Here is a 20,196-nt window from a genome sequence, read left to right as displayed (position 1 = left end):
AAAAAAAAAAAAAAAAAAAAAACAAACCAAACCAACCCCACGGATTTGTTTGTTTGGTTGGTTTCGTTTGTTGTTTTTCATTTGATTTGAAATACTTCAAAAGAGGTTTTTATTTGGAGCCAAATCTAACGTGCCATCACTACTGATCTGCCAGCTGAGTGCAGCCATAGCACTTCCCATCCCTGTGGCTGTTTCTTTGTCTCTGTGTTGTAAACAATGACCCTTATTCCTCTTACAGACGCCAAGCGTCTGGAGAGGGCCCAGACCACGGCCACTTTAGGGAGCAAAGTTTTTCATTTACTTGTCATAAAAGCAGGTTTTGATCTACTCTGCTGTTTTCACAAACACTTCTTTTTAAAACATGATATAAAAAATCCTTTTTGTAAGCATCAGTGCTTTTTTTGGATGCATTTTTAATTTCAGCTTGAAAGTTGTGCTTTACTGAAAACACTGTCTCGTGAAGAGTGGGTTCTTGATGGGCCACCCTCAGACCCCGCAGTCAGGTGCTGCAGGCTGGGAAAGCCCTTTCCTCATGTCTGGCAGCTGCCTGAGCCACATTGGGTCCTGCTGACCAGCACAGCTGATCAGAAACCTCAGTCATAAATGTTACATAGCTTCAGCTTTCCCTGTGCCAGCCCAGGGTACCTCTGTTCTTTCCTTCTACAGCAGCAGCCCCAGGTTACTTACCATCCCTGCTCTGTAAGGAGGGGTTGATGGTCACAGAGGCAAAGACCAGCTCCTCTCTGCCTTTGCTCAGCTGGGCTGGCTGGGGAAGGAGGGGAACTGCTCCCTGAACCACAGGGACTCACAGCAGTTATTTCCACTGTGATCCTTCGCCCAGGTTTTGGGACCTGCCAGCCTGCCTCCCTTTTTGCTTGCTCCCATGGAGTGAGGGGCTTTCATTGATGTGCAGTGCCTCTGTGGCTGCCGTGCCTTGGAGAGTCACGCAGGGAGCCTGGACATGGAGGAGTTTCTCCATGGGTGGTTCTCCTTGGTGAGGTTGTCTCATGTGGACCTTGTTCCCTGGGCACTGATCCATGGCTGCTTTATTCTTCTCACTGCCAGCAAAGGTGCCCTTGGCCCATCCTGTGTTGAGTCACTGTTGAAGAAGATTGGGGCAGCGATCTCTCTGACCCTCCTCAGTAGGTCAGCCCTGTGGTGTGTCCTTCCAGCTGCTGTAGGGCAGAGCCCTGCTCCCCTCACTGTGTTCCTGCAGGCATCAAGCCATGCAGTTGGGAATTCAGCTTTGTGGTAGATAAAGAAGGGCTGATCTTGTGATTTTCAAACAGTGTTTGAGATTTAAGAGATTCAGGGTAAAATACATCTCTGCTCCAGTTCATGGCAAGAGGAGTTTCCCTGGATTCAGCTGTCAGGTCAGCCAGTGGCTTCCTGTGCAAAGCAGCTGGAGATTTTATATCCCAGCTCCTTGTGAGAGAGCTCACTGGTAGTGAGGCACTTGAGATTACAGAGTGCTGTGGCCTCAGAGGAGTCACAGATATCCAACAGCACTGAAAGAAACACAGTGAGCTCCTCCAGGTGCCACGGGTGGGATAAACCTCCCCTTCTGGCCATGCTGGCTGAAAAAGGCTCATCAAAGCAGTAACTGGAAACTGAACAAACACAGAGGTTTGCCTTGGTTTTGTAATCAGAGCTGTTCCCTCGCAGGTGGGACACCAGCCTTGGCATGTCAGGAGAAACATGTGACTTTGGGCAGAGCCCTGCTGGGCATCCACCCTCAGACTGGAGCTGGTGATCACCAAATGTGGCCAGAACTTCAGTAACCCCTGTTCTTACTACTGCAGTTAAGTGTTCCATTAAAGTCTCTGAGGCACTTTTCATCAAAAGTATGTATTTATTTCTAAAAAAGAATGGGGGAAAAAATATATACCAAAGAGCTTTTTCTGTAAGACAATTCCTTGCAGGCTGAATGTCCTAGACCCAAGTATGCCTGGCATTGCAGTCCATAGCTGTAGATGGCTGATCCAGATCTGATGCTGAATATCATGGGAATTTGGAATTAATGGTCAGCAAGGGATTTTTCCCTTGCTAACCTTTGCAAACTAAGAAACATTAACCACACATCTCATACAGGTTTCTATTAGAAATGTACAGCCAGCGTGGGTTTAAAATTCAATCCAGAGAATAAAAAAAATGCACATTTATTGACTCTAGGCCTTAAATTGCTTCACTGTTTGAGTCCATCTCCATAAAAAAGACACTTGGCCAGAGCCCTGTCCAGTGTAAAGCACCAGTGTCATGCACACACTCCAGTATGTGGGTCAGACTCAGAAACCCTCTTGATTCCTCTTCTTGTACCTCCTTGGTTTAAGGATACCAGATACAATACCAGAGGTTCACCAGAATTTGCAGTTAAACTAAATCATCAATTAAGGTGAATTTGAGGCTCCTCATTGTGCCCATGCTCACTCCTGATTTCAGAGTCTGTGAGCAGCTGTCGGGGTGTGGTTCCTTGGCAACAGCAGAGGGGAGACAGTGACCCAGACAGCAGGACAGCTCCTCAATGCTGAGCCTGCCTTTGAAAGGAATGGCAAAATAAACAGATCTTTTCCTTTGAGACAATCTTGTATCAGGGTATCCTGTCAGGTTTGCTTCTATCAGATACCTCATGTCAAAGTATATCTGGTGAGCATTTTCATTTCACTCTCCTCTTTGTTATCATCTGTTTGACCACTCTAGGTCAGCTATACCAAAACAAATCATTCAAATTCTCCTTTGGATAGATCTTTTATTCATTCTGGCAGACTGAATGGAGACTCCTTCAAATCTGAAACATGGTTAAAACTACAAAAACAATCTGTACCAGAAAAAAGCCCTCTTGGATCTCTTCCTGTAAGCACATTTTGGTCTGATGTCTGCTGCTTGTTTTATGGTTTTTCTGTTTTAGATTTTATATGCAACTGATCAGCACATTTATTTGCTTTTAATATTGTGTTTGATTCTGAAACACTACCATCACCCCTGATTTTTTCTTTTTCACAGATATATCTCACTATATGGAGAAGAGCAGTTACTGGGGTAAGGCAAATTTCTCCAGCAGCAGCACTGTCCATAGCTTATCTCCCACCATGATGATGATTGCTCATGGAAAAGGAGGTATGAAGCAGCCACTGCTATGTCCTAAACCATGCCATGTGCTCAAGACAATTTCACCATGGAATATCACTGAAAAACCCTTTTCCTTCAAGTCTGCAATGAAGGCACCTGTGAATGCTATTGGAGATTATGACATTCCAGAAAGATTGCCAGGGGCTCCAGCACTTAATGGCACTTCTGACAGGGAATTCTAACAGAGAATATGTGAGTAAGAGGAAATACACATGCCAGTTACTGGCAGTTTATATTCAGAAGAAAGCTTTCATGGTTAGTCCTCTGTAAAAGAGTAACAGCAGTAAAAAAGTTTTCTGGACTTGAAGTAGATGCTGAATAATAAGACTTTAGCATTTTGAGCATTAACAGATGCTACAAAAACTAGTAATTCTCACTTCTCAGTGGCTGCCTTATAACTATATGTGCAAGTTGTGCACATATAGCTGGTCTGAGAGCTTAGAAAAATTCATTGCAAATGAGACAGCAGGCTATGCATATGACCTTGTTTTCTTAAAAAAGTAATTTCTGCACAATCAAGAGCAAACTCTCTTGCTCTTAAAGTAATTTTCAAGTTTCTGATTTTTTAATTTTTTAAAATATGATTAGTCAGGTGGGTTTCTGCCAAACAAGAGTTCCCCAGCTGGGATTTGGAAGGAAAGCTATATACTGAGGTACGGTTCCACAGCAGCCTAAATTAGCTAAGATCAGCACCACTGTGTCAGTCCCAAAAGCTAAACTGTCAGAGGTAATTGCTTCATTTTGGGAAGAGCACTGGTACTATTGGAAGGGAGAGTGTAGGATGTGGAGCAGGAATGGAGGAGATGAAACTGCAATGGCACTGATAGAAAATGGCTTACTAAAAGGTGATGGAGCCACAGTCTTTGCAGAGATGGTGCCTGCATGAAGTCCTGCTTCCTTGGAAGCTAGGGGCAAGATGGAAACAGATTCACTCACACCTGAAATGAGAACTGAAAGCAGGAGTCAGCCCTGGGGTTTGGGAGATTTGTCTCTTAAACCATTTTTACCCTAAAAATCAGTGCAGGTAAATCCAGGCACGGTGGCAGCTGATGTTCAATTGTCACACAGTGACAGCAGTGCCAGGGAAAGGATCTCTGTGGTCCTGACACCTGTGGGACACAGCAGGGTGAGCTGTCCCCTCCAGCCTGAGGGTGGTTAGGAAGTGAGTGAAGGCAGGAGCAGCCAGATGGGTCTGGTGATTGCTCAGCTCTGTGGTCTGAGGATGGCATTTGATGCTGCAATGCCCTGAGGGCAGCAGTTCCAAACCATGCTCCACAGGTAACTTGCTGATGAGGAGACTCTTCTTCCAGCACTGTGTTTTGCTTTCCATACCTGCAGGCTCCCTCAGGCTGGCAGGCAAGAGCTAATCATATTACTGTCTACCACAGATGAGAAAATGTTGACAATCATTGTCTGAATTTCCGTTTGTCCATATTGTTTGTTCAGTGTCTGCCATTTCTTGTACAGCAGCAGTCTTTTGCCCTGTGGAAGACTGTGGCTGTCCCAGGTAGAAGGAAAGCCTTCAGGTGGTGAGAGGTGGGAAGGAGCTATAACAGAGCAGGGCAGAACAGATACTCTTGCCATGGATGTTCTTTGTTCTTCAAATAAAGAAGGAAAATAACATAAAATTGACTTTTCCTTACTTTCTCCTTTTTCTTTACTTCATATCATGGCTGAGAGCAAAAATGTCTTCAATGTAAAAATATATTGCAGCTCTCCAGGTGATGGCCCTGGACACAGCCTGAGAAGCAGTGGCAGTTTCTGCTTCTATGAGAAGCCTTGCTTGCTTTTCTCCTCTCCCTCATTCCCCCCTAGGGCTCTCTGTCTGGCTGCTTCCCTGTCACAGTCCTGAAGGAAGTCAGGGTGAAAGCCTCTCACCAGTTCACAGGAAGGTAGTGCTGTATTTCTGGAAACACAATGAAATAAGGAAAGTCAGAGGTCCATGCTGGCTTCTGCAAACACAGAACCTCTCCCCTGAGCATTTCCACCTAGATGGAAATCTGTGGTGATATTCAGGACTTTACATTCCCAGACACTGGCAGCAGTTTCATACAGTAGCTGAAGCAGGAAAGCCCTTAGCAATGGCACTGTCCTTTGGGCTCTAGGAGCAGTCCTCGCTGGAATGGAGGCCCAAGATCTCCTCAGCCAAGCTGATGAGACCGTTTTCCTCCAGGGCTGCGATCAGCCGCGCTATGGTGGCCTTCTTGCCCTCGGACTGGATGAACCTGAGCAGCATCTGGTAGGCTTGTTCATAGAGTCCCTCTCGGTCGTACTCCAGCGCCAGGTTGTCAATGACAGGGTCACGCAGGGCCCGGCAGGATTTCTGCAGAGAGCGACCCACCTGCTTCCACTTCTTGGACACGGACTTGGCAAACTTCTGGTGGTCATCTGGTGTGATTGCTCTGTTGTCTGAAAGGGGCAGAGGCCAGGTAAGACATAGAAGTTTCATGGCTGACGTGATGCAGCCTGGGCCAGTTCAAGGATTGGTCAGTATTCTGTGGAGCAGGGAGTCTGAGCTCCCTGCCTTGCCCAGCTGTTCCCTTAAAGAAATCCTCCCACAACAACAAAGCATCTGGGCTTGCCCCTACCCTGCAAGCTTGGCAAGGCCTATTTTCTTTTTTTCTCCCTCAGAAGTGTCCTGTGGTTTGCCAGAGCTTTTGAGCTTTTTGGGTTTTTTTGGTTTTTTTTTTTTTTTTTTTTTTTTTTTTTTTTTTTTTTTTTTTTTTTGATAGACACCCTCTTCATTTGTTTTAGCCTTTCAAAGACAACTCGGTAAGGCCTTTCTGACAAAGTCCCCTGTTCCCCATCCGAACATCCTCAAAACACTGAAATGCTGACAGGAGCTCTCTCCTCAGCTGTTAAGCATTGGAGAATATACACAGCTTCAGCAAGCTCAGAAATGACTTAGCTTATCTCAAGCTGATGTTACTGTTGAGACTCTCTGAAAGCTCTCTGTAGGGACAGACCCCAAAGCCAGCTAGTGAACTGAGGGAGCCTGGACAAATCAGTCCTGTCTGAAAGCAGGGCTGAGGGTGTCCATGGCAACTCCCCCAGTCTGATCCAACCTACACTATTAACTCACCTCAACCAAGTGACATAGAAGAAGAGAAAAATACTCTATATTCTTCCTTTATTCATTTTAAAATATGAGGAACGTGGAAGGGACACAAACTCTGAAACATCTGGTTCTGTGTCACCCCAGAAAAGAAAACAGGTTGATGCCTGATCTGAAGCATCATGGCAATATCTTAGGACTACTGTAATTTCTTTCTTATGGGATGCTGGGAAGTCCTTGGTTTATCTGAGACCCCAATATGTAGTCATGATAATTCTCCCTCCTGGGCTGTGAGGCAGACCAAGGGCTTTGTTGGTCAGCTCTAGCTACTCACCAAACTGTTGTCCCTGAAAGATGAAGGTGAGCTGTATGGGAAAGGAGCTGCCTTGAGGAGGATAAGGCTGAGATGGGGACTTCAGAGATGAGCAGTCTTTTCCAGCCACATTGTTGTTGGTGCTCTGGTGAAGCATCAGGCTCTTGAGGCATTCCTCCAGCTCCGTGATCTCCTCATCCGGCAGGCGGTCAGGCTGCAACACGAACAGCATCAGTGACTGTGCCAGGGACACCAGCCTGCAAAGCTGTGGTTGCTGATGTCAAGAGAGAAGCAATGAGATACAGGATGAGCTGTCAACCAGCCAAATGAGGTGGTCTAGTGGAGCTCTGGCTGTAATAGGATGGCTGTAAGTGGATTTGAATCTGTAATGTGATATGAAACAGACAATCTCTCCCCCGGGGTTTCTCACCTGCAGCACTGAGTGCTTACAAGTTGCACAAAACTGCTACTAGCCCACATTCATTTCCAACAGCCCTCTGCAAGAATTAGGGTGCACTGCAGGCAGCAAGGCTTGTCCCAACTCCACAGAACAGGGTGATTTGATCCAACAGCTCATGGCCACCCAAGCAGGCAGCTCCTGTTACCCACCTTCTCTCTCTCTCTGCCCCTCTGCTCCCTAAGGTTTGTTGTTCCTGGGTCCTCACCAAGCCAGTTTTTTTTTCACTAGCCAAGAGAAAATTAATCTGACCTCCAAAAAGCAGGTAATGAGAAAAGGAGTAAATAAGGCAAAGCACATGGGAAGAGTCAAACCTGGCAGTGCTGTGCCTCAATCAGAGGTAAACACTGGTTTAGCTCACCTACAGCAGGTACCCAGTTTATTATAACCATCTCTGCCCTAGAAATGGAACCTCAAATTTAAAACTTGCCCTAATAAGTAGTGTTGATGTAATTGAAGCTGCTGAAGGCTGTGTCCCAGTGCCATCTTTCTGCCTGTTGCACTGTTAGGCAGGGTCAGACTGAGTCACTTTTGGGGAACTGAGAATAAGCCCATTTCTTTTGTCCAATCAGCTAGTTCAGCACAGGGAGGGAGCAGCAAGCCACAGTTCACAGGGTATGGGATATCACATGTTGTTTGGTTTGGAGATGCAAGGTTTGAGTTTATTCTCTGTGCTTACAGAAAGGCAACCTGGAAAAACATGCTCTTGTGCCTAATATTCCTGATTGATAATTCCTGATTCTCAGGACCATTTAGAGGAACCAGGGCTAAAATTCCAGATGGAAATAAAAAGAGGAGGGGAACAAGTCAGTGAGTTTAATCATATCAAGTGCCTTGTAGTCAGATGACAAGATCTCACTGTTCTTGCAAGCAGGATTAGAGTGCCAGTGCCAAAGTGTGCAATGAGCCAGATGTCAGATGAGAGAGACTTTGCCTTCAGAAGGGCAGCCTACTCTTGCTGGCAGCAGATGCTGTGTGTCCCCATTCTGACACAAATTTTTGGTGTGATGTGTAGTGTTTGTACTCACTTCCATTGCTCATTTCCAGGTGCAGTTACCTTTGCCACTCTGGGAGGAGGTGGTGAGCAAGGCAGGGGAGGGAGGTGCAGAGCAGTGATGGTTCCAGCCAGGGCTGCTCCTCTCTGCCTGCCTCACAGCTGTACTGAGGCACACTTGTGTGGAAGCTCCACTGTCTAGAACTCCTTGTCTTAGTGGGGATTACAGACACGCTAGCTGTTGTACACAGAAGGCACAGAGAGTTGGCAGGATCTTTGCAGGCTGCTTTAGGTAACTCTATTGCCCTTTTTTCTGAGGAAGGGCAGAGCTATTTCTCCACATTATAGTTAAGAGCTGAAGGACTGAGAAGTTTGTTAACCCAAAATGCTGCATCAGAACAAGATTTGCACCCACCTCTGCAAGCCCAGTGCCACCCCTCCTCATTGCTGTCCAGCCTCTCTCCCTCTCACCTTTTCTCTGTAGATGCACTCCAGGCAACGATCCTCATCCTTCAGCATCTTGTCAAGGTGCTCACTGCCAGCCTTCAGCTCCACTTCGAGAGGCACCATGGTTGTGGCCAAGGAGAGCTGGAGGTGACTCTGGAGGGACTTCTGGAGCGCTCCTTCGCGGTAGCTCTGCAGGAAGCGGCGGCAGTTCTCCTGCTTGCAGAACCTGAGCTGGACTATCAGGTGTGGGTGGCTGCAGTGCACCTTGAGCATGTCCACACCATTCACGCTGCCAGTGGAGTCTGGCAGGGAGAAGGGAGCACAGTCACAATCCAGGCATGAGCCAGCCCACCCAGACCCCACCCATCCACAACAAGCCTGCAATGGAGGAGCTTTTGAATTCTCTTTATGATAAAGTCCTCTAGGATGGAAAAATGTGTAAACCAAGAGGGAAGGATTAAGTTCGTGCTGCCCTGCCTCCACTGATCTCCATGAAGTATGGTGTCCAACTGAAGATGTATGGAACTACATCCCAGGTAATTATATCAACACTGCTTATTAGGGCAAGTTTTAAATTTGAGGTTCCATTTCCAGGGCAGAGATGGTTATGATAAACTGGTAGCACAGAAAAGTTTTACAGATGAAAGCTCAGTTCACCTCAGTGCTCAGTCAGCCTTCAGTCCTTGTGACTGGAGTTTTATGCAGTGATGGAGGTCCTGGAAAGAAACCCAGTTTTTCCTCTCCACCTGTGCCTAGAGGTAACTTTTGTCTCTCTGAGCCTTTAACACGTTTCTCAAACCGCAAATGACAGCCACAGGGATTAAGCTGCTTGAGACTGGGCCTTGACTTGTTATTTTGCACAGAGAATTAATTCATGCTAAAATCTAAACAAGGAGAAGCCAGGGATGTACCCTCTAACATTAGTGCAGGAGGAACATGAGCAGTGTGGAAACAAAAAATGCCAGGACTTCATTCTTCCTTCTCCCAGCAGAATTTAATTTTTATTAGCTGTGGTCATTATTCTTTTCTCCGCAGGATTTTATATGCTGCTGCTGAGTCCTAAGTATGTGTTTTTCTCTTTTTTTGCAGCAGAGGCCTATGTGAGGCTGCTGTACTGCTTCCAGACCTGACTGAACCCATGGGCTGTCACTGAGGGCTGTATGGAGACACCAGCTCACACTGGCACTACATCAGGTATTTCTAAACCACATGTCATGGCATGGAGGACAATCTTAAGACAAGGCAGACTTGTGTCCTCCACATTAAGCAGGGCAAGTGACATTGCATTTAAAAGTATAGTATCTAACAGTGGCTTTACATGTTTACTAAGTCCTGTTTGCATCTGGTCTAGTTTGGACCACATGTGTAACTGACACATGGGTTTAGGCACCTAGAAAAGACATTTAAATTCACTGTGGATGGTTTTTTATCACTTCCTTCATGCTTTACTTTTTATAAGTGCTTATTAAACAGAATTTCCATAATAGGGCAAGAGAGCTGTGGAGGGAAAGCTGCACAGACAAGGAAACCTTTATGAAGAGTGTACAAGACAGCTGTAAAGCTGCCTCAAAAGATAGGACTTTGCAGGCACTTCTGCATGAAACCTCCGGCAGCTTAAGATTTCATGTCCTTTTCAGGTCTGAATAAGCATGGTAGGATATCAGTTTTGTGAGCTGTCCTTTAAATGTGTGAGTAGATTCACATTCCAGTGCCACAAAGCAGCCATAAATCAAGCCTGACTGGACAATTGTATTAGGCTGCCTGCTTCCTGTATCCTGTATTTGGAATGAGCTCCAAAATGAGCAGGCCTATATTGGATGAACTGACTTGGCATGGTTTCCAGAAGAAACTGCAGAATAGTTAGACAAGCCCAACAGTAGAGTCTAAACAATAGAGTTTCAGCTGTGTAACCATGAGAGTCTTTCTAGGTAAGTGTGATAAACTCTTCAAATTATTATTACCCTGCAGTGTGCTTGGTGCAAGGGTGGATAGAGAAATATAGTTTTATGGCTATTTGCATCTCAAGTAATTTTTTGATGTAAATAGGCTTACATACACCTCAAGCTAATGTGTGTCTGCTTATATCAGAATTTGAATTATATCAGATTTTGAATAGAAATTAATTTATGCTGGCTCTCACTTGATTTAAAAACCAGCTTCTCAAAGCAGGAATCATGTTTCTGTGGTGGTATAAAGACAGCAATTAAATCTTCTTTCACAGCAATTGCAATCTTTTCCCATGTTACATAAATGGGTTTAAACAAACATTCATAAAGTTGGATAATTCATAGGATGGTTCAAGTTGGAAGGAAGCCCAGGCAGTGTCTAGCCCAACCTCCCATGCAAAGCAGGGTCAGCTCAGAGGTCAGAACCAGTTGCTCAGGGCTTTATCCAGTCCCATTTGAAAGCCCTTGAGGATGGAGAGTGCACAGTCACTCTGGGCAACTGCCTGTCTTAATGGGGGTAACATTTGTCCTTTCATCTGGTGTCTACCTCTCATTTCAATTTGTGCCTCTTGCCTCTCATTCCCCATGCACCGCTATGAACAGTGTGGCTCCATCTCTCCCTCCCATAGGTATCAGCAGGCTGTTGATAGGTCTCCTGAAACCTTCTCTTCTTCAGTCTCAACAGGTCCAACTCCCTCAGCCTCTCCTCACAGGAAGAGTACTCCAGCCCCCAGCCATCCTGGTGAACCTGTGCTGAGCTTGCTCCACTTCATTGCCTTTCCTAAACAGAGTGAGCATGAGCTTTCCTTACCCGTGAGGGTGAGATTAAAGAAAGGCATGGCACTAAACACCAAGATACCAGAGGATGGATACCTGCTAATGCCAGCTTCAGGGCCTTGAACACACAAGGCTTCTTCTGGGAGCTCTCGTAGAGGGATGGCAGAGCGATGGTCTTGCAGGTAGACTGAAGGAAGAGGTAAGCGCTGCCAGTCCAAGGAGGGGAGCTGCCTGCCATCTTCAGCACCCTACAAAATCACACAGGCAAGCTCAGAGACCATAAGGGAAATGGCCTGATGACAGGAGAATGCTACAGCACAAGTACAACAGGCTTATGGGGATTTACTCTTACTTCTTAGAGCAGTGCTGATGTTGCTAAAACAAGTGTAGCCTTCGAGGGGTTTACTGTTACTCTGTAAAGTACACCTCAGTGGGACACCATATCCCAAAGAGAGCAGCTCACAAAGCTTTGCTTTCATTTTCCACTGCAGTCCATTCATTTTATAGTCCAAAGATACTCTGAAGCAGACTTTCAGTCCCTGTGCCTCTGACTAGCCAAACTGGCAAAATGTGAAATGATTGAAGTACTGCAGGCACCACCCAGCAGTCCTGGCTGTGGCATGCTCCCATGGACCGAAGCTCTATTGCAACCAGAGATGTTTTCCTTAAGGTCTTGGTTGCTTGGTTGTTCACAGGGCCCAGAGCTCTTGTAACAGGACACTCTACATAGGCAGGAGAAGGGAAATCCTTTTAAACTAAAAGAGGGTAGATTTAGATTAGATATCAGGAAGAAATTTTTTACAGTGAGGGTGGCAAGGCACGGGCACAGAGAGGTGGTGGGTGCCCCATCTCTGAAAATATTCAAGGCCGGGTGGGACTGGGCTCTGAGAGACCGGACCTAGTTGAAGATGTTCCCGGTCACCACAGAGGAGTTAAACTAGATGGCCTTGGAAAGGTCCCTTCCAACCCAAACCAAAGGTGACTCTGTAACTCAGGGGTACCCCTCTGCTTTGTTTATGCCCTTTGTTCTTGTGTCTCTGCAGTGTTAGCCCAGCGGGTGAATCTTCCCGTCCAGTGAGCACTGCCCCATCCCAGTCCCCGCTCCGCGGTCAAACCACTGTGGGCTGCTTCCAAAAACCAGCCCCGGACGGTAAGTCACGTTTGCGATCACGGTTATTGCCTTTTCGCTGACTTGGGCAGGCCGCTGCTGCTCAATTCCCGTCACAGCCTCGCTGGGAGGGGGCTGTCCCGAAGGGAAAAGCGCTGGGGCAGCCGCCAGCTCCATCCCGCCGCGCTGTGCCGCCCGCGGGGCCGGCGGCTGCCCCCGCTGCGCGGGTGTCCGCTCGGTGCCCGGCTGTCCCCCCAGCCCGGCACCGCGGGGCCCGGAGCGCGGCCCCTCCAGCCCGGCCCCTCCAGCTGTCCCGGCGGGACCGCCCGGCCCCGGCCCCGGCCCCGCGCCCCCGGCCCCCTGCCCGCGGCCCGGCCCGGCGGCCCCGGGCGGCGTTACCTCCTCAGCGCCGGCCTCGGCCCCGACACTTCCGCCCCGGCGCGGCGCCGCTCGGCACCTCGCTGCGGGCGGGGAAACGGGAAGGCGAAAGTAATCCCAACAGCCCCCTGGAAGGGCCGGCGGCACTTCCCTTGAATGCCTTCTGCTTGTCCAGGCTCGCCCCAGCCGCTGCCGGCCCCGGGGCCGCGCGGGGCACGGGCTGCTGCGGGATCCCGTCGGGGCTTGTCGACACCTTGACGCTTCAGGTGTCCCCGCCGCAAGGCCGCCCACCCAGCTCGGTGGCTTGGTGTCTCGTGTAGGTGAGGATGTGGCATTTGTCAGAAATACTCCGTTCAGGTGGCTCCAGAGCTGCCCGAGGGCTGGGATGTACGTCTCTCTCTGGACCATTAGGGATGGAGGCGAGTGCGGTGGCTTGAAGCCCCTGCGTGCCTTGTGTCTGACACACGGAGGCTGGTGGGTCCCGGCTGGCACTTGTCAGCTTTCCCCCGTAGTGCTGCTGATGAGAGCTTGGATAGCTAGAGAGAATGAAGCAGCATTTCCCAAGTCCACGAGAGGTTCTGTGCCAGTCAAAGCATGATTTGGGTCTCCATTGCTCAACCTCAGGTAGCTGCCTCCTGCCCAGGCTGTGTCTGCCTTGCACAGGTGCCCTGTGAGCTGAAGGATAAACAGCAGCTCCCTTGTTTGTCCCCAGCTGGTGAAAAGCTGGCATGGGCCTGGGGCCAGATTTTGGGCTCATGTACAAGCTGCAGTCACTCTGGCTTGGCAGTGGTTTGTGCAAACTGGGCGACTGCAAAAAAAAAAAAAAAAAAAAAAAAAGCAGGAAGCATTTTAAAACACTAAAAATACCTATATATCTGATGCTATTTTACAGCAACAGTATTTTAACAATATAAATCTAATTTGTTTGCTAAAGGAAAGACGTGATTCAAATAGATCTGTGAAGGGCTTAATCTGGGCTGGATCTCCGGCCTGCTCTGGTTCACAGGGTCAGATCTAGGGGGGCAGGCAGTGCCCACCGACCCCTTCAGGGTCAGCAGGCCTGATGGTGCCAATGCTTCTGGAAACAAAATATTTACTTGCTAACAGTTTTAGCGAGTGAGTTCATACATTTAAAGGTCTGTCTGATGGGGCTAAATGAACCTGGACATCCCAACATTTCACTATAAAAGCCAAACCTGAAGCAGTGCTGGGTCCCAGAACCAGGTGAGAACCACAGCGTGATTGCTGTGGGGAGCATCACCCACCCATGTCCTGTAAATGTTTTCTCCTTGAAGCCAATCCACCTTCTGTATATTGTGGGGGTAAAAAAGAATGGGTAGCTGAGCCCTAAGTTTCTCCTCTGCTGACCCTTGCTGAGTGTGTGCCTTCTGGGAGCATCCCGTGGGGCAAAATCAAAGAGCTTGATGAGTGCTTGGAGTTTCATCTTGTTGTTCCCCACTTAGGAAGTAAAGATGGCAGTGGGGGGAGAGGCTGTGGCTCAGTGGGGCTCAGCTGGCACTGACTGGGCTGTCAGGGTTCAGAGGCAAGTCTGCCTGGGGGGCTGGGGCTGGGATAGGACAGGCTGCCCTGAGCTGGCAGCAGTCAGAAGCACACTCTTACTGTCTATGAGATTCACGATCCTTCTTAATGGCTCCAAAGGCTTGAAGGAAATCATAAAACAAAAGGAGCTGAATATGAGATCTCATTTTGCCTCAACACTTTGGCAGATGTGTGTTAGAGACAGTATTAAAAGCAGCTAAAAGTAGAAGAGTAATGTCCGAGCTGTCAAGGTGATTGTCAGAGAAAATGGCAAAAGATGCTGAGTTCCCAGGAAGGAAGCAGGACGGTGTCACTTGGCTGCTGTAGCTGGGCTGGGTGGGAAGGGGGTTGTCGCTGATACGATGGCAGATAAGATAGCACAGCTGCTGTGCTGCTGCCACCTCACACTTGAGTAAGGAGTCTCGCTTCAAAGCAGCACATTCTAGAAAAACGTGCAGTTGTGTTCCCCTCTGCATTACGCTTTTTGCGTTGCTGCTCCCTACTTGCTTCATGGTTTTCAACTCTGACCCTTCTTTGAGGGTCAGAGCCTTCTTTGAGGCTCTCTTGGTGCACAGGTTTTTATTTAAATGAAACCTGCACTGCTGGGGGAGCGCTGTGACACGGGGACCTGGGGCTTCCACAGCCCCAGAGAGGGCATGCCATGAAATTCAGAGTGAGATGTGAGACCTGGCCCACGCTCCACTGCTGGCCTGGGAAGGGGAATGTTTGCTTTTAAAAACCTCTCGCTCGGTTATGAGAGGGCTGAAAAAACATGTCATGGTGGTAGTGTAGTTTGTGCAGAAATCTAGAAGAGAGGTGCAACACATTTTGGAAGAAGGCAAATGGAAAAGTTAGGTAATGATCTGATGCTCTAAACCTTCTTCCCATAAACTTTTCTGCATTATAGTTCACAGGAAAGGTTGATTAAAATACACTTTCCCCTTATTGTGTCAGACATTTTAAGTGCAGTTTCTGCAAACTGGAGTCAAGGTCAAAAAAGGTTTTTTTTCCAAACTGCAACATCTCATCACAGGCAAGGACCACTGTCATTAAGCTGCTGGTTTCTACTCTAGGCCTTCTGTTGCACTATCAGTAAAAAATGGATATGTGAGGCTGTTTTCTGTGCAGAGCTTCTGCTTGCAAAGAGGTTTTCCCCCACAGTTTGAGAAATCTGTCTCAGCTTTTTGAATACCAGTGCAGCAGTACCAGAAAATTCCCTTGTATTTTTATTACTCAGAGTAGCAAAACCTCACTGTAGGAAAAAAAGACCATTTTTCCCAAAAAAGCTTTCATCTGACATTTTTAACTCTTGAAAAGTATCACTCAGCTTCTTAGAATTGATTGAAAAAAAACTGTGAAACAACTGACCAAGAGATTTTCATAATTTTTAAAGTTCAAATTCAAAATACAGTGAAATTTCAAGTTTGATTTTTTTAACCTCCTCTGTAGTCCAGTTTGTTAGTTAAATCCTAATGTGTGTGTCCCTTTCTTTGTTGCTGTTATTTTATTTTTCTCAATTCTCTTGAGAATTAATTGCAGTTTTGGAAGTTTTCCCATGTTTAAACCTGACTGAATTGGTAAAATGTCTTCTCCAGAGCCAGAACCGTGGCATTACATCCCAGAAGAAATCCTTGTTTGAATAGTGTATTATCTTTCTCTTTGAGATGGACACAGAGTCCTCCAGGTATGCAGACAAGGGGCTGCAGCTGTTCCTCCCAGCTCTGTTTGGCATTCACAGAGGTCAGGTCAGAGGAGTGGGGTCCTCTGTCCAAGCACCTGTGCAGGAATAACCTGATCCTTGTTTCCAGTGCGTGTCAAACATCTACTCCACTCTGCCGTGGCACTGCTGACCTTGTGACTTCTCTGTGTGATGATGTTACCTGGCATGACTAGCACCTGCTTATATAAAATTTGTCTTACTTGCTGGGTTTTGTCAGTTGCTAATGGTGATTTGGGTTTCAGGGGAAATACTACATTCTTAGTACACTGTTCTAAGTTGCCCTTTGAAAATGGCAAGAAAAAAATTAATGCACTGTTATCCTGACACTTATCTTGTCTCTTCTCACCTCCTGACTCTTTCAGTGTTTGGCCTTAAAGGACTCTGTAGGCATCAGGTGAGAAATCTGTTCCATTTTTTAGCAGGAATGTTGAGCTTTGCAAGTTTTTGTCTAAGGACCTCAGGAAAATTTAATGGTGATTTTATATTTTATTATGTTATTTAAAGAGCAGTTTCTGAGTTGAAATTACCCTGGCATTAAGCCACACGTGTATTTAGAGCTATTTAAATTTTTATATTAAAGATAAAACCATATTGTCTAGTAGATTCTATGTGTAGCTGTTTTTAGCATCCTCTTTTCTCATGCAAGAGCTAAATAATTTCTGTTGACAAATAACACAGTAGCTAAACCTGCTTACAATTTTGACTTTTCAAAGTCTTGCTGAAGATGTACAGCCCTGAGTCTGGCCATCTCTCCTTCATCTTTGCCAGCCAAAGTTTAGGACAAGAAAATTCCAAACTAAAAACTCAGGTGCCTTCAGACACCTGGGATGTCTGTGCCTGGGTGTCCCACAGACTCTGGGCAGGTGGGTTTGCCCTGGTGACTTGCCCACCTCCCAGCATAAGGTGGGCAGCACGTGTTCCCTTTGCATGACGCTGCGTATTTATTCAGAGCTCTGCGAGATCGGCTGCAGTGCATTTTCATTCTGTGTATTGTTCTCCGGGGCTGGTGATGCCATCCCATTGTGCTGAGTTTTTAAGAGTGTGAGCAGCACTGCTGATGTGACTCCCTGGACTACTTTCCACTGGCCTGGGACAAAATTGGGTGGCTCATTCTCTGTGGGACGCAGGCGCATGCAGGGACGCAGGCGCGCCCAGGGCAATGGGGTCAGTTTAGCCGGGACACTGCAAAGCTATGCAGGATTCACCCAGCTCTCTGGTGATGGATGGATACTCCAGCAATGTCCCAGCCTTCCTAACAAAACTCTGGACGCTGGTGGAAGACCCTGAAACGAACCATCTCATCTGCTGGAGTTCTGTAAGTGCAACAGGAATTGAGTGTCACTAATGCCTGCAGCAACAGGGAAAACCCAGGTGTGAGGCCCGAGCACTGCATGGCACAGGAGCTGCCCTCTGCTTGGCAGGTGCTGCCCAGTTACTGGCAGAGTGCAAAAACAGGATTCAAGTACAGGCACTTTTGGATATTCTTGGTATTATTTATCTGAAATATTGTGGCTTTTCTGTTTCAGAGGGGCAACTGTTCTGTGGGTGTTTAAATTATGATATTTACACATTTCACTTGAAACATCCTAAAAAGTGTCTAATTTTCTAATTCTAAGAATTCCACATGCTTTAAGAGAAATATTTTTCACCTTGCTTGAATCTGCAGCTCCCTAACATTTTCTAGGAAATATGCAAAACCCTTAAAAAGTTTCACTGCTGTTTGGTATTATCTCACGTGTGTTTCTTAGCAGCTTCTTACAAATGTCTAGGTGGAAGGCAGGAGATAAACAGCACTCAGAACTCAGACTCAAACCTATAATTTAAACAGATCTCAGTCTGGTACCCTAAATTGTTTTGGAAGAGCTTTACTTGATTTTTCAATGAGTCTGTGTGATGATAATAGTGATGTGGGTATCTATTATCTGTACAGCTTCATAGGGATAGATTGCTTTGCTTTGGCTTCTTATTTTTCACAGAGGCATTAATATACTAACTGCAAGCACAGAAATGAAATTATTTGTCTCCTTTATACAACACTTCAATACCACATTGTGCTTTTGACCTACGACTTGCTGCAAGTAATATGATTTGTTTTCAGCAGGGAGTTATTAGATAAGCTGTGTGCATAAACTTGTTCTCCAAAATCAAGAATCTATAACATAAGCAACTTTAGAGGGAGGTGGTAAAAAAGTCTAAAGCAGCCTTTCTTGTATATGCTTTGTGTCCAGTAGACTTTTCATTCAAAACCTGAGACAGGATTTGAGCTGCATTGGTATCTGTGACCGTGGTTGTTTGATGCTGGTATTACATGGCCATACCTCTGAGAACCACCAAGTTTTAAATAAGGATTTTAAAGCTAGAAATTATTTTCTAATCTGTGTAAATAGTCCCCTCTCTGTTACACTTTGAACACTGTTATTTTTGACTGATCACCACTGTGCTTTGCTTTCCTGCAAACTAACATGCAGCTATATCCTTGGAGGTTTTGATAAGGCTTTTAGGTGTCTAATTTTTCTGTTGTTGCAGGTATCCATGTTTCTCATATTCTTCAGCTTCTATACATTGGTGATGTTGGAGCTGAGAGATTGTGTGTATACCTAAGATTTCTGGGTGTAATCAGTACTTCTGGAAAATAGGACCCATAAGGACCTGTGAACTGTTTCTTAGCATGAAGAAGAGATGGAGAGGAAATACAGTGATGGTTTACATATACACTAAAGTCTGTTGTGAGGTGGAAAGGAAAGCTCTGCTCTCTGTGTCTGTGGTAGATTGGACAAGAAGTAATTAAATAAATTTTTTAAATGAAAGTGCAGTAAGGGAGAACTGGCAAATTCCTGGATTAGCACTTGTCTTGTCAGAGCACAACATGCCTGTCCTGGTGGTTCTGTCAAAAGGAGTTGAGATAAGCATCTGTTGTGATTGTTGTGCTGCAGAGTCAGTTTTGCTTTGGGCAGAGAAGACTTCCAGAGTTTCTCTGAGCTTGTGCTCCCATGGTGTAAAACAGCCAAGGCACAGCTGCAGTGTGGGAACAAACTGACACATGCACAGTTCATTGGTGAGCACACAGTAACCCCAAGATCTCTTGTGTCTGTAGGAGCCTTTCTGAGTGTGCCAGCTTCTGAGAACATTGTGGCCCTGAATTCAAAGGAATGGCCTCTCATGAAAGGCCAGAAGGACTTGTTGAGGTATACAAAACTCTCGTGCTTCTCATTTTCCATCAGTGGGTCCAGCCTGGGACACACAGCTGTATCCCAGAGTAAGGAAGCAGAAGCACAAGGGAAGCAGAATAAACCAGCTCTGTCCCCAGGGCAGTGTCTGTAGTGTTGGGAAAGCCTGGTCCCTGCTGTCCTGTCTGCAAACTCGGTCTGTGAGGCTAATTCCAGCATGCAGGTCGTCAGTGAATCCCTTAAGTGCTTGATCAGCCTTTGCTTCTGCTGCATGGGGTAAGGAATGATAGGAAAGACCCCAAAAATGGTCACAGAGCACTGTTGAGGTGCAGTCATGTCCAGTGTTAGCAGTAGTAAGCAAGGAGCAAGAAGTGCAGCTGACGCAAAGTCCCATGTTAGTGGGTGTTAATTGTTAGAGCTGCCAAATGAGCCTGAGCCAGAGGCAACTGGCCCCATTTGGTGATGGAAATGCAGTGTAGGGCAGCAGGGTTTGCCAGCTGGCTGGTTTCTGGTGGCCATGGGCAGGCTGCAGGTACACACCAGCCCCACTTTAGTCACTGAGCTGCCCTGGGATTGAGCAGCCCTGATTGCACTCCCTGTTTTAGAGATTTCCAGACTTCCCTGAGAGCACCCTCACAGCTGCAGAGCCCCCAATGGTTGTGAGGTGGAACTCACACCACTGGTACCCTCCTGCTGCACACAGAGCCTGAGGGCTCTTGCAAAACACTGTCCTGTGTCACAAACCAGCCCCTGTGGAATGCCCAGCCAGGCTGACATGCCTCTGTCTGATGGTAGTAGCACTGAACACAGCAGGAGGATGACTGTGGTTTGCTGGTCTCAGACCCCTCCCTGCCAGCACAGTGCAGGCTCTGGTGTCTTTAGCTCTTGTCCCTTGAAACTCAGCTGCAGCTGAGGCAAGTCCCTAATATCTGCTGATGTCATTGCACTGATGTAGCTGTCAGCAGGTAGAAGGCCAGGCAGGGACAGCACATGGCCTGCAGTGCATCTTCTCTGCCAGCAATCCCAGGCAGTTTGCCTTGTTTGGCAGTCATGGATCTTTGCAATGCAACCCCAGAAATGGAAGATTTATCTGATTAACATGTGTGTTGCTAGCTTGGACTGCAAAGTGTGACTGTCAACATTTTGTGGGTTGCCCTTGTGGCTGTTTA

At 46.9% G+C, this 20,196-nt stretch overlaps 2 protein-coding genes across 2 annotated transcripts in view; one reads left to right on the top strand and one right to left on the bottom strand.

Moving 5' to 3' along the window:
* Positions 1 to 1,854: 1,854 nt before the first annotated feature.
* Positions 1,855 to 12,908, bottom strand: TRADD (TNFRSF1A associated via death domain). The gene is made up of 5 exons (XM_053953062.1): positions 12,623 to 12,908; positions 11,212 to 11,363; positions 8,417 to 8,694; positions 6,516 to 6,708; positions 1,855 to 5,535 (listed from the first exon to the last, which is right to left on the bottom strand). Exons 2-5 carry the CDS (start codon positions 11,351 to 11,353, stop codon positions 5,228 to 5,230), a joined length of 921 nt encoding a protein of 306 aa, XP_053809037.1. The 5' UTR covers positions 11,354 to 11,363; positions 12,623 to 12,908; the 3' UTR covers positions 1,855 to 5,227.
* HSF4 (heat shock transcription factor 4) overlaps positions 12,208 to 20,196 on the top strand; it is a 27,243-nt gene continuing 19,254 nt past the window's right edge. The window contains exon 1 of the mRNA XM_053953055.1: positions 12,208 to 12,265. The gene's annotated coding sequence lies outside the window, so the exon portion shown is untranslated. The remainder of the gene's footprint in view (positions 12,266 to 20,196) is intronic.

This window comes from Vidua chalybeata, chromosome 11 (genome assembly GCF_026979565.1).
Source record: "Vidua chalybeata isolate OUT-0048 chromosome 11, bVidCha1 merged haplotype, whole genome shotgun sequence".
In the NCBI taxonomy this organism is placed as follows: domain Eukaryota; kingdom Metazoa; phylum Chordata; class Aves; order Passeriformes; family Viduidae; genus Vidua; species Vidua chalybeata.
The sequence above is the reverse complement of the archived record's forward strand: the minus strand, read 5'-3'. Positions and strand labels throughout refer to the sequence as shown.

What these genes read in the sequence shown, in the direction of transcription:
- TRADD (XM_053953062.1), bottom strand. Translation starts at nt 11,353, where the DNA reads ATGGCAGGCAGCTCCCCTCCTTGGACTGGCAGCGCTTACCTCTTCCTT. An exon ending in CCTGAAGCTGGCATTAGCAG is followed by an intron (nt 8,695 to 11,211) that starts GTATCCATCCTC and finishes TCTCCCTGCCAG; the next exon opens with ACTCCACTGGCAGCGTGAAT. An exon ending in AGTGCATCTACAGAGAAAAG is followed by an intron (nt 6,709 to 8,416) that starts GTGAGAGGGAGA and finishes TTCGTGTTGCAG; the next exon opens with CCTGACCGCCTGCCGGATGA.